Genomic DNA, 14,555 nt, shown 5'->3' with positions numbered 1-14,555 from the left:
GGAAACAGAAACAACAACAAGCTACACTGTTTACAATGGCATCACCCAAATGAGTCTATTACAGGGCGAGAGGCCAGCCATAATGTTTCCACACAGCCACATTTCAGGCAGCCAATTGTGGCGGCCTTGTAAAACAGCACAAGTTGCAGTCATTCAGGAATGATCCACTACCCAACCCTGGATTGTGTGTAGTGGTACACCTCTAGTTGCTGAAGCCACCATGTTTCTTGACATGCTAATGGATAAGTGCAGTTCTACAGCTGTGTTCTAGGCACTGACAGCATGTGCAGTCTGCTGGCCAACAGACAGACAGTCAAGAGGCTTCAAACGTGTGCACTGCAGCACAAGCTCTAAAGGTGTTAAGGTGTACAAAGTGCCCGGTCAGTCCTTCTTCAGTAATATCAGCTAAACCTGCAGATAAATAGGCTGTGAACCGAGTAAACAGCGGTCACATGTACCGACCAGTTTTCAATTACCTTGCGGTTAACCTCGCCAAGAGGTCTCCGTCGCTGCACAGCCCAGCAGCTCATCCCTCTGTTTCATTGCCTTCCTCACTCTGGTCTGAGTCCTTTAGAATACAACTGTTGTGTATTTTAAACCTTTCTCCTCATAATGAGTTGGTTTCAGTGGGATATTTCCACAAAAGCTTTATTTCATTTGTATACACCAGTAGACTTGCAATCTACACACCTAACTATAATATGCAAATCGCCAGTCAAAGGCAGAGTCATACACTTTTTAAATAAGTGTATTCTTTACCCTCATTTATTTGTCTCCTATTTGCGTTTTACATGCTTTCATCTTTTTATTTTATAGTCAAACTGTTTATAAACTATTCCATGTTTTTTTTTTATGTGATGATGAGATATTACTACTGAAGATGGTCTGCAGGTCAGGTGCATGTATAATAAACTCTAAGAGCTGCTATAAATAGCAATAACTGTACATAAGAGTCCCGCTCAGGGACGGCTGCTCTTGCCTAGTTGCCTCATCTTTACTGTTCTTTTCAATGCTGTGTTATGAGTGGTGAAGCTAAACTGTGTTTTGTACATCTGACTCAAACAGTGTGCACATTGATGTGTATGAGCATACACCAAAAACAATGCACACGTTCCCTGGTGTTTTGAATAACACATCTGAAGGCTTTCATGAACTGCGTACAGACTGAGTCATATCACTCAGTGTCAAGGACAGATAAAAAGGACGTTTACAGTTACAATCAAAATGTAATTCAGAGCGTGATGAGTCAGCCGTGGTCTGTGGAGTCTAAAAATATCCCTTTACATCTTTACATCTTCTCCATTCCTCATTTCCTTGCACGGACTGACACATGACAGCAGCTCATCAGAAGGGGATATGGGACACTAAGGCTCCTTCTCTCTATTTGCATGTCAAAATTCAAATGATCACTCTAATATCTCAAATGTCCTGCCTGATTCCTGCACAGACACCTGTCAGTCATCATCAGGGGAAATCAGCTTCACAGACACTGATTATTTCTTCCTGCAGCAGGATGGTGCCAAGGGGGAAAGACTCATGGCTCTATGATATGCCATTTAGAAGATTGTGCTCTTGTTACTTTAGAGGATAACTAGGCCCTGACACATGGAAACACAACTTGGAAAGACTAGCTGGCTCACAGGAAGTGTCTCCTCTTTATTTAACTAAGGCCTTACGCCACCAATAGCCTTCATTTTAAGACCCTGTAGATGCGATGAGAATGAGAACTAGACACATGTGTGGCCAGTGTCTGAGGAATGTTGCACCTCCAACACTAAAACTTCAAAATAAAAGTAAAATAAAATAAAATCAACATTAATATGAACAGTTAAAGTTAGCACACAATCAACAATTCTTATAAAAATAAGGACAGACTTCAAGATCAGAGAATGTTACACACGTATAACACAGCATAACTCATAAATCATCTAACTTGCCCTCCAAAAAATCATTGTATGTCTTCATCATTGTCATACTATATTATTATATATGACATTATTAGATTATTAATACTGAAGTATCAATGCACGAGCAGCATTTTACTGCTGTAGCTGGTTGAAGCTAGTTTTAACTCTGGTACTGTTTGATAGTTTAGTCCAGCGCTTCTCCACCAAGGGGTCGGGCCCCTCCATGAGGTCACACAATACATCTATAATAGAGGGAAGAAGAAGTTCTGCTACACAAATCGGTTTGCATTAAACATGCTATGTTTAAGAGGTTATTCCTTAATCTGAAGAGTAACCAGCTACTATCAGTTACAGCTGTAACATTTCAATATCTCTCTCAGAAATGTAGTGAAGAAGAAGTAACATAAAACAGAAAAGTAAGTACTTAAAAATGATTCTTTAAGTACAGTACTTGAGTACAAAGACATCTCTGACATGCAGATATGTTATGATGACATGCTATTGGGACTCGACACACACTCGACACTCTAAAACTCACTAAAACACTCTAACTCGTGCTCACTCTCCCTAAACTGACGCCCTCGTCTCCTCTCTCCCTTTGTGTCTCATTAACCAGCCTCCAGTCGAGACTTTACCAGAGAGCTACGGGGAGATTCTTTGGATAATGTGGATACAGTAAATGCAACAGGGAGATGATGATGATGAGAAGTACAGTCCTGTCTGTGAGCCTCTTGCTCCCCGTCTGCTTGTTGTGCTTCAAATGTTATTTGTCACAATGAAGGTGAACAAAAACAGGATAGCATACTGGATAGCAAATAAAAAAGCATGTTTGGCACTATTAGTCCAAGTAGAGACAGGTATGCATGTAACCGACCAAAATATGTGTGGAGTGTTACAAACGGTGAAGTACTAAAGTGAGCATTACATTTTATACTCTACACCAGTGGTCTTCACTATTTTACATGAGAGCCACATTGATAGGACAAAGTCAATAGGAGAGCCACTTTTACCTCAAAGTATGAAAAGGTATCCAGTCATAAAAAGCACGTCTGCTTATTAATCTGTCATCTCACCCAGAACATACAATATGCAATGCAGCCAACCAATGCATTCATTAAAAGCAGGATTATCTTAATACTGGGATGATGTTGTCAAACTCTGCAAACAATATTTCTGCTGAAGCCACAAGGCAGTGTTTCACAATGTTTGAGTCTGAGAAGGTTTTTTGGCCGAGCCAAAATCCATGCGATCTCAAAAGGTGCCTCAGTTAATCGTTCAGCTGTATTAGTCGTCCTGTGTATGAGCCTTTGTTGTCTTAACGGGAGCAGCTGTTGTCTGTCCACAAACCACATCTCCAGCATCTTCCTCTCGATTTGCGGTGGTTTGATGCTCCAAAGCCAAATCTTAATCTTCCTCGTTTGTCACGGTTTGTTTCTGTCCTATCTGGTGTGCATCTCTTTTATAAGAAATCGATCAATTTCACGTCTGTAGAAACACGGGCTAACTAGCATGTAATGGTGAAACTAGTCGACCGGAGCCAAGCTGACGCGAGTATGAAGTGCCAGGTTGGTCGTAGTATCCTACAATTTAAATGTTCCAATTTAGCGATAGAAATTCTTTTTTGGAAATTTCCATATTCATAAGCATGCTTATGATACAATATTTCAAATGAGCTTAAGTTTATTTATTTCTATACTAGCCCACCATGTATCTACCCGTCCAAGAGCACATTCACCATTGTAGCGCTGATAGACCGCCACAACTGGCAACTCCGCAGTGAGTCAGTGTCGGCCGAACAAGTTTAAATATCTTGTTTCTAGTCAAATTTGCATCTTTTATAAAACATTTTTTTAATTATTTGTAGGCTAATAGAGCAGACACTGTGTTTTAATGGGTTGCATGTAATAGCCCTGCTTGTTTTTATGAAATATCTGTAATGACTGCGAGCCACCACATAAAGCGGCTCGCGAGCCCCGCAATGAGTAACACTGCTCTACACCAAGGGTGTTCAAACCTTCCATTGTCTTATTTCTATTTGGGGGATAATCATCATCATCTCTCAGTTTTAGAACAACAGTTCCAATAAATGTGGGCGTTGCTAGATGTAAACAGGAAGTATAATGTTACCATGAAGACACTTAGTTAGTAATGGGCTAGAACTTGTTTTTTAAACTTTACTTACGGTAGTTATATTTTGGCAAATTGGCACCAGAACAAATATGCTGTGTTAGCTTTTAGGAGTTCCTGTTTGCAGTGCAATCATGGATGTACATACAACTTTCAGTGGATGGGTTTGATACTGACACACACTTTTAAACATGCCAATAGTCAGTTCGCTCGTTTGTGTATATTCTGATTTGAAGTCATGCTGAATCTCAAAATATGTGTGTCAAGTCTATGTATTCAGATTTGTATTATTTTTAATTCAAATTAAATTAATGGGGCACTAAGGGTTGTAAAGAAGCTGAATTGTGCATCAGGTGCTGCTGTGTCCAGACTACACTACCTAACTTACCATGGTTATTGTAACACCGGCCTGCACCTGTCCCTTTGTCCTGCCGCAGTATGTTACTCACATGCAGGCGCAGCTTGTGTTAACGTTACACACTGCTGTGTTTTTTGCTGTGTGAGTTATGTAAAAATATTGTTTTAGTATCAGTGCAGAAACCCGGGTATCGTGTACACCAGTACCAAGAAAACTTCAAACATTGCCCAGCCCAGTGTCCAACAGTGTACAATCCAGCAGACATGACCCCCCCCCTTTGTGATAGAGAGCTGGGGGAAGTCCTGCTAATCCAACACATTCAACTCCAGTTGGACTCCAGACAGTATGCTTATTCAGTTTCTTTGAATAAACAGTCTCTGCTTCTTATGGTCACTTGATAAGCACACAACGTTGTGGTCCAGTATATTGAAACTCATTGGATACATTTGAATAACATTTCATTCAAAAAGTTGAAACTTTATTATGGTTAATATACTATATTTTGGACTCTACTCCAAAAACATATACTGATGGCCTTACAAAAATCTTTATCTATCTATCTAAACTGACAATTATACACTAATTCAGACAATTTCAAGAGAGGACAGAAGCAGCTGAGGGGTAGAACATTTACAGACATTCAGAAGCAGAGCAGGGGGGGGACTAACCTGTCTGATGGTCCTGGCCACCAGGCTCTCCAGGACTGGTCCTCGGTCTTCATGGAGAAGGTGGACTTCATCTAAGATTAGGAGACGAACGATCTGGGAGAGAGCCACATCTCCAACACTCTTCCTGGTCACAACATCCCATTTCTCCGGAGTCGTTACCAACATCTGGAAACAAACATGGAGACATTAGGAACAGGATCCTGCTTTTCTGACACCAATTCACTATAAAAGGTTAGGGGTTGAATAAAAGAACAGATAATAACTAAACATGTGCATCACAATAAAGATCCCAGCGTTTGTGATACATTCATTTAGTTAGACTTGGATTTACAATGGCATGCATTTTTCATCACTATCCAGCAATACTTTGAGAGGGCAGTGTATTTGTTTTAGTGAGATAATGTTGATTTCTGTAACTCAATGCTTCCTGCAATTTAATGTGAAGGCCCAACCATATCTGCAATGTTGAACTACATAAACATTGATAAGGTTTTCCTACACAGTACAGTGTAGCCAATGAGGAAGAGCCTTAAACTTGGATTATTGCTAATATCCAGCAGGGGGCGACTCCACTGGTTGCAAAAAGATGTTTAGATAGAAGTCAATGAGAAAATGTTCCTACTTCTCACTTGTTTTATGACCTCAGTAAACATCGTCCTAATGACTTTATGATCTCAAATGCTAGTTCTAAGTGTTTTTCAATTCAACATGATGTTCATTTAGTAAAGTATGGTCCCATTTAGACTACAATAGACGATAACGCAGGGTATGCTTTAGGGCGGGGCTGCCATTGACAAGTCGCTACCAAAGACGTTGTTCGGTTTGGATGTTGTTTGTATTTTCTTCCTAGAACTTTAACCCTTTCACAGTGAGTTTTTACTTCATAAAGTTAATTTAACCATTTTCATCACCTAAAATGGTCCCTAACCTTAAAAAAAACTGTCCAGCGGTTGCTCCACACTGGCAAAATACAAAAATCAAGATGGCAACAGCAAAAATGCCAAACTCGATAGTCCACAAACAAATGGGTGACGTTAAGGTGACTACGTCCACTTCTTATTCAGTCTCTATATATATATATATATATATATATATATATATATATAATGTATATTGGGGCAGGTTTCTGTTGGCTCTGTACATCCACATCAGATGAACCGTGCAACAAGTATCCATTTTAAAAAGACCCCGATAGTGAAAGGATTCCATCAGCCAATAAGGATGTGACCACATGAAAAGCTGAACGTCAACAACCTCATAGTTATTGTTTCATAAATTGTTCTAAAATAATAAATGAATGCATAATAGATCAACACATTTCATCAGCTCAAAAAACAACAAACAGATCTTCATCGTTTTACCGTTGGGCAAACCTCAAACTCTGGCCGGTAATGAAGATGAGCATTATGGCCTTTTCCTTCATGTCCCTGTCCAGGGGCCACAAGAAGAGCAGCATGGACTCTGATCGCAGCAGTTCAGAGCTGCGTAACGTCTGTATCTGTACACAACATCAGTATTCCCACAGAAGCTAATGTGTTATCTATCTATCAAATCAATGTCACTATTTTGTCATTATACAACTTAAACCTCATGAATTTGTCTCAGCTCATCAGGATTATTTTCTAAATATGCCTCAACGTAATAACCAAAAATCTTTCACTTCTGTGTATCTGGATCAAACACAATCAATTATTTCAACCCCATCAAACAATTTCTTTTATTTTCTGTGTTGACGTGTAGACCGGGATGGTAACATCAGAGTGTGCGTCTTATCTCCTTTGTCACTAATGAGGCGTCACTAATGAGGCGTCAATGGCGGCAGAAACACATCCATGAGCAGTGGACGTGGCCAGATAATCTTCAACAGGATTCTTTCCATTTACAAATAAATGTAGTTACTCTTGCACCACAGAGGTTGTGTGTGTGTGTGTGTGTGTGTGTGTGTGTGTGTGTGTGTGTATGTGTGTGTGTGTGTGTGTGTGTGTGTGTGTGTGTGTGGCCCAACCTGCCCACTGGCCTTGACAGCACTTTAATTCTGTTTTCATATGGACAGATATTTTTAAAACACTGTTTGTGTGGAGAGGATTTCTTTAAGAAGGAGGGGAAAAACACCATTTACAAAAATACCTGTGTATGTTTCGACGAGGCCTGAGTCTCCTAACTAAAGAAGTCCAACATTTAACTCCCTGAATAACTTAAAGGTTGACCAACACGAGGTTAGCACTCGTAACACTACTCTTTGTGTGGTAGTAACAGAGGTTATGTATACAGTCCAAGAATCCTTTTCACCAAAACTATTGAGATTATTATTTTATGAGATTATTGCTGAGATAGATGTTCTCCACAATGTCCTGCTCACTTAACTGAGCGACACACACCATAAAACCCAGAGCAACACAAACAAAATCCCTCCAGAATTCATGGCTCATCAATGTCCAATCGCCCATAGCTCGGCTCATCACAATGCAGATAAAAGCCCCTAAATCACAGTAATAACAGGCGTATAACTCACACTACTCTCATCTTGTGTGCTAGGTTACATTACTTTCACAGTGTTTACCAGATATATGTCAATATCAATCTATGATCCACTGCATAGACACTAATTGTCATATTTGATGTCAGTTATCATACTTTCTACTGTCTCTGTTTGTGTTGGCATCCCACTTCCAGTAACTATATACAACAGTATCATCACATCTCACCTGTATCAATTGTCAACACACACAGTCTTTGCACTCTGGTTAGTGCTTAGAAATTTCCCTGCAGTTTTATTCTCTCTTTTCAAGAAAAACATTACAATGCATAATTAATAGTGTGTGAACTGTTTCGCAACCTGTCCGTGGGTGTGCACATTCCTATTAAACCCTTTCTGTAAAAGTAGTTCATTAAATCCTCTCTAGTTTGCATTTAAATCAATCTATCCAGCCATTAGAGGCTGGCGTGCTCACAGAAAAGGAAGCTTCTGCTCCTAATTGGAGCTGCTGGTTAATCTAAATGGAGGCTCTGGCAAATGGAGCACAGGCCAAAGTGCTTTCTTAATTGCCTCACAAATACACACAAGGAGGTGCAGAGAAAACATGCCATTGTTTGGCTCGATAGTGTTATTTAGCCTATTCATCAGTCAATCGCAGCGGGATTGAAATAAATCATCTAAATCCACTGATTTTTAGTATGTCAGAGAAGATGTTAATGTTTCTTAAAGGTGACAATTTAATCAGAGAATGTGTTCATGAATGGGAACAGAAAAACAAGTGAAGAGCCTGTAAGACCTGCTTCTTTCATTAAGTCATTGCTAAACTAAACAGGTGCCCGGCTTATTGGAAACCTGAATGTTTAAATAAAGAGGGAGAAAGAGAACGTTTGTATTTGGCTTTTTTTTTTTTAAACATGCCAAACATTTATTTCCTATTCTTGAGCCAAATACTGTTCACTTCAGTAAGCAAAAAAACATTGGAACTCATTGGACGTAAAAATAGCTGGAGATAGATAATCCATCACATCGATGCCTGTGTTGGTCAAATGTACATTAATGTCATGTACTGTGGATTAAAGATCTTATTGGTGGTGCATTCATGGACCAAACGTGAGGGAACTAATGACGAAAAAAAAACTAAACTATGTCCTCATGAAAGGGAAAGTATATTTTGAAGAGTTGTTTTCATTTCATTTAAAATGTTATTAAACCTCGAAAGTCAAATTGTCCTTGAAGCCAGTCCACAGTGAAATGTATCCCCAGCAGCGTTACGTGCTGAAGGTGAGAGGTTCTTTACACACAACATCATGTTTGCATTGATTCCCTTGTGAAACAGAAGTACAGCGTTTTTTAAACAAAATTGAGGCAAAGCTGCATCAAATGGTTGCCGATTATTTAACCAGCTACCAGGACAGAAAACAAGCAATACTCCACAATGTGGGTAGGATTCAATCATTCAAAGACTTAAAGGCTATATTGTCATATGCACAAAAGCTACAGCGTAGTTGTTGGCTTTAATCCCAGGCTCCTCCAACAACGCAACACTCTGTATCCTTGAGACATAAAAGGAAATAAAGTAATAAAGTGATAATGTGCTGAGCAGTGTTCACCACCCTCTGTAGAGCCTCACGGTTGAGAACGCTGCAACTGCCATACCAGGCCTGATGCAGGGCGTCAGGATACTCTCGATGGTATTCTGGAGTCCATGTTGAACCTCTGCAGCCTGCGGAGGAAGCAGAGCCGCTGAGCACGCAGCCCTGAGGGACTCCAGAGTTCAGGGTTAGGGTGGAGGATGTGATATTTCAGAGCCCGGTGAGCCCGAGATCCCTGAGCTTAATGACGAGCTTGGTGGGCACAATGGTGTTGAATGCTGAACTGTGTCAATGATCAGCATTCTCACATGTGTTCCTCTGGTCCAGGTGGGAGAGGTGACCTGCTGACCTACTGCCATGTGCAATATTCACTTTTACAACTTTTTATCAACGACTCTGTACTTATTTTAGTTTTACTCTATTTTATTCTATTTAATCGTGTACTCACCACTTTACTTTCTTGCTATTTTGCTGTAACAAGGTACATTTCCCCGTTGTGGGACCAATAAAGGATTTCTGATTCTGATGTCCGTGAACACTTCTGCCAGTTGAACTGCACACACCTTGAGAGCACGGTCAGGAGAGGCCTTCAGGTCCAGGGGCCTTGTGTGGGTTAATCCTTTTGAAGGATCTGCACACCAACCAGAGGGCAGAACTGTAGTGGGCATTCTGAGCCTTCTGTACCTCCACAGCCGGGGAGCTTTTAAAAAAGTGTTCATCTGGGAGAGATGCAGACGCTTCCTCAGCACCGCTCCTTGTGTAGAGCTTTTTGCTCCGTGGTAGGGTCAGCATGGATGTGTGCAGCCTTGCACAACACAGGCCATGACAGACCGCACTAACTTTCTGCACTTAACTGCTAATTATTCATGTTGCTGTGTGTCTTTCTAACAAGTGGTCAACTGAAAAGCTAAATATTCTGGATCTTTACAGTAAGTGTCGCGGCTCAATGCAGTCTGACATTTCAGTAATGACTTGTAATAACTGTTTTTGAGTGGCCATTCATGGGTTTTGACTTTGCACATTGCTCTTTCTTTAAAACCCAATATTATGAGGGCAACATTGGCTGAAACGCATCAGCAGCTATTTCAAATATCTCTGCATGTGATTTGACTTCACCAAGAAACATGACACACACTCCTCTCATTCTCCCTTTACAAGAAAGTGTCTGGCTGAGAGGCAGCTCCTTCTTGGATGTCATTAACTGTTATTTCCTCTCCGGACAGAGAAGGAAGAGGGTCTCTAAGTCCCAGGGTGCCACCCACCCGCACACTGGCATCCACATGGCGCTATCCCTCCAAACCCTTTCTGTTTCCATGGTAACTATTGCAGCCATGAAGAGAGGAGGATGTGGGAGGAAGAGGTAGGTGGGAGGATGGAGTGGGGACGATAGTGAAAGACATTTACTGGATTGCGATATGCGAATTATATATTGTTACCCAGGTTCTAGGTCTGAGTCACTGCCCACATCTCTGATTTTCTTTAAGTGATTGAGAGAGGTCGGGTGTTATGCTTATTGTTTCTTCGTTTAGAAAAACAACTGTAGGTAGGATTAACAATTGGACTTTATCTCAAAAAGGAAAGACATCAACACAGCTGTTCAGGTTGTTGTAAATCCACCTATAACTTCTAAATCAAGAAAATGTCTTCAATCAATTTGAAAATGTTAAGCGACTCCAAACATCCACTACCACATTAAGGATCTGCAGGGGGATGTCTCGAGGGTCTACGCAGATAAGGGTGTTATAGGCGTTAGGCCCCACAATGAATACTTTTAACGTTACCAAAACTGAAAGACCTTTAATAGAAAACCTAAACTGGCCACTTGGTTATTAGAGCTTGTTGGCAGCGCTACATGGCATTGTGGGAAGCAGTAAGATTACTGGATTCATTCAATCCACTGCCAGAAAGGTTACAGAAGCTCTAACAACGTCCTGGCCAACGGCTGCTTCCTAAATTGCTCAGATACTGGTAACATTTTCCTACTTCAACAACAGCCAAAGCAATTCCCACGTGAACAAAGAAGAACAACATGTGAGAGAGTAGTGTCACTTTAGGTTGCACTACATCACAACACTGGTTCAAGTGTTAAAGGAAAGGATTTGGAGATGGAGCCTACACGTGTGGCAGTGTGCTGCAAAGGAGTCTGTTACTCTATGTAACTATGTAGCAGCGTGTGACACTATGGCAGTGTATTGTGTATACAGTGTACATGTTGACTCCGGAGATGCCAGGCCACACAGTTTTCATTCATATGGATACACAATAGTGGCATTTTAATCAATTACCATTTCCATATCCTTTAATCACTTCCTTTGAACAACTCACTGAGAAAGTCTGAGGCGCTTCTCCTGTTTGTGGACTAAAGACAGTGTCACCCACATCAATCATCAGACGCACCCCTTGTCTCTCTCACAGATTACGGACCGCATTAGCCTAAAACAACATTCTCATACACTAAACTCATTGTGACCACATTTGTGTCCTTTCACACTGAAGTGTTGTGTAATGATCCTGATAAAGGTCGCAGGCTAACAATAGCTAAACTCGTAATATGACGAGTTTTCATGCTTGGAGACTGCCTTCCCTTCCTCATACACTTTGCAAGTGTTGAAGTCATGCCAGAACCGCTGCTCTACCATGTACATCAAAAGAGCATGATGAAAGAAGTAGTGAGGACTTTGAGGAGGGACAGAAGACAGCCAAGGTTACAGCACGAGGCATCACTCCAGCCTGTGGACAGCCCTTTAACTCAACCACTCTGTGTAAATGTACTGACACTAACGCAGTCAAATGGGGGATGAGAGAGAGACAGGGAAGAAGGTTAAGTGAAATAGAGATAATGGAGTGCTGCATAGATGCAGTGAATCTGACTAATCATTCTCTTTGTGAAATCTTTTCACATGACCTGATAGAAATGCAACTTTAATACACCTTCAGATTATCTGGAATTGACCTAATTTCATAGCAATAAACCCCACCTCCTGCCACCACCACCCCCCACACACACCTAAACCCCAACCTTTTCATTTTCTCTATTCATAAGTCCCACAAGGCTTATCAACTCTAACTCTAAACTGTGCAATCTCTCAAATCCAACTCTATTGGATTTAACAGCTATGCATGTTTTGCTACCTTCTCTGATAGTTCAGTCTTTCAGGCTGGATCTACCAATCTGTGCTTCCCTCTGAACTGGAGGAGCCAGGTTCTCTCACTTAATATGTGCTCAACCTGCTGCTTTCATCCCCCTTCCTTTGGCCTCATTGTAATAAATTAATTCCCGTTCTACAACAGTGAAGGAAACTCCTGCATGCGGGGGTTTCTGTGTAATACATCTTAGGTTGAATTCACATGTTTCATCAGTAAAACCCCATAAAAACACTAAAAATTTACTTCATCTGCTGCTCAGAACGCCATTCCCTGAACAACCCATTTGACATTCAACAGAAATAAAACATCTCACTAAATAAAATAATTCTCATCACTTTGACTCCTGAATAAAAAGGGCACATTGTTATTTAGGAGACTGAGAATATGACCTACATAATGGAATATATTCTGTAGGATTATTGCCAATGTATAATAAGCAATACACCTCATATTTAAATTATTTTATATAAATTAATCCTTTTATTTAAGACAGAAATATATTCTGGAGAGTCCCAGACCATTTATTAAGTTGGCTGCATTTCTGTTATTGTTAACATTGTTGCCATGAGACCATGAAAAGCTGCACATAAATATATAGTTTTGTTTTAAAAATGTTTCCCCAAAAACAGCTGGTCACTGTACTTTTTAGCAATTATTACTAAATAGTGCATTTATTGGGGACTATTTTCACCAGCGGATTAATCCACATTTGGTGCTCCGGTGAGCAAGATGGTGTCTTCAAAACAAACTGAACATGTCACGCAGTACAACAGTGTGGCTCATTGAGACGGGGTGTGTTTTCCCAGTGAAGCCGACTGTATGGCACCGGAGTTTCTGAGTTGCCACACGTGCAATACGAGTATTGCTCAGAAGTTGTTTGAATGAGTCGTTCTAGAGAAAACTGCAAGCAGCACGGCTCTGCACTAGTTGAAAGCAGCACGTTGTCTACTCTTCACATGAAAAGAATGAAATATGTCCTGAATATTGTCTACAACTACGGTCAATATCTCTTTCAGAGCTTCATCAAAGTCTAAAAGTACCCGAGTCTAAAAAAGCCCATTTCAAGAGAACCATTATGAGCTTAAGTACTTCAGGAGCCATCTCGCAAAGTTCTTACATTAGAAGATTAAATCAGCATCGCTGCTGAACCTTTTTAAGGAGTGATGGTTTATAACAAAAATAAATGAGAGCGTGATTTGCAAAGGTGCAGTGAAATGTTTAGGAATTGGCACCTGTCACATCTCAAACCTTTGATGCAAAAAAAAAAAAGAAGGAAGCAAAGCGACGAGTTGTTCCTCCAGCCTCTGTTTAAGTCCCTGCACACTTCCTCCCTCTCATTTGGATACAAGCATTACCACCACTCGTGCACCTTTTTAATCATAAGAGACCATTTGATTTTTTATTTACTACACTGTGTGCACAAAAGTGCTGCTTTGGACATGGAACCTTGAGGAAATAAGAAATAAATGAATAAGTCATTCAAGCAGAATGTAGCACAAGACTGAACCCAGGGGTCTGAGGACAGAGGGTGTCGTATGCTGTACAGATTGTAAAGCTGCTTGAGGCATATTTGTGATTTGTGATATCAGTCCATATAAATATAATTGACTGGACTTTCACTCAGGAAGCCAGAACAGCAGACACCTGAGTATTTATAGCAGGCCCTTTTATCACCCGTTCATTTCAAAGCAAGTGTACATCCATAGTTTAGCAGTTGATAACAATTAAATTAGACATCTGCTTGAATTACACTTGTGACTAATAATTGGCAGAATTTTAACTGATGCATTTTAGAGATGATGGAATCGCTCCAATAAATGTCACAATCCAATCCACTTGGGGGTGCTAGAGAACATACATGTGTAGCACAGGGAGCCTGGAGGAGGTGCTTGTTGCACCTTTTATTTCTATTATTTTGAAAACATGATAGAACTCATAGTGTGTGTGTGTGTGTGTGTGTGTGTGTGTGGGTGTGTGTGTGTGTGTACCTGTGTTCGTAGGATCTCTCCTTTGGTTAGCTGCATGTCTCCAGTGAGTTCTTTAACAGTGATGCCCAGTGGCTCCAATCGCTTACTGAAGTAATTAGTCATCTCAGCTGCCAAGGCCTTCATAGGAGCCACATATACTATCTAGAGAGAGAGGGAGAGGGGCATACAGATAAATACGAGGAGGAACAGATAGGGGTAGAGTGGGGAAGAAAGAAAATGGGGGTGCAGGGGGGTGGGGGGCAGCAGGATAGTGGGACTGGAAGGACACTGTGGTGATGAATGAGCAAACAGA

The 14,555-nt window shown here is 40.7% G+C and overlaps 1 protein-coding gene across 1 annotated transcript in view; it reads right to left on the bottom strand.

Moving 5' to 3' along the window:
- The window catches only part of ascc3 (activating signal cointegrator 1 complex subunit 3), a 180,652-nt gene that overhangs the window by 105,390 nt on the left and 60,707 nt on the right, over positions 1-14,555 (bottom strand). Inside the window, exons 10-11 of the mRNA XM_029451214.1 lie at positions 14,264-14,404; positions 5,061-5,225 (exon numbers count right to left, since the gene is read on the bottom strand). Of these exons, the coding sequence (XP_029307074.1) occupies positions 5,061-5,225; positions 14,264-14,404 (306 nt within the window). The remainder of the gene's footprint in view (positions 1-5,060; positions 5,226-14,263; positions 14,405-14,555) is intronic.

This window comes from Cottoperca gobio, chromosome 16 (assembly GCF_900634415.1).
Source record: "Cottoperca gobio chromosome 16, fCotGob3.1, whole genome shotgun sequence".
NCBI classification, from domain to species: Eukaryota; Metazoa; Chordata; class Actinopteri; order Perciformes; family Bovichtidae; genus Cottoperca; species Cottoperca gobio.
This window is presented reverse-complemented; position numbering and strand designations above follow the sequence as displayed.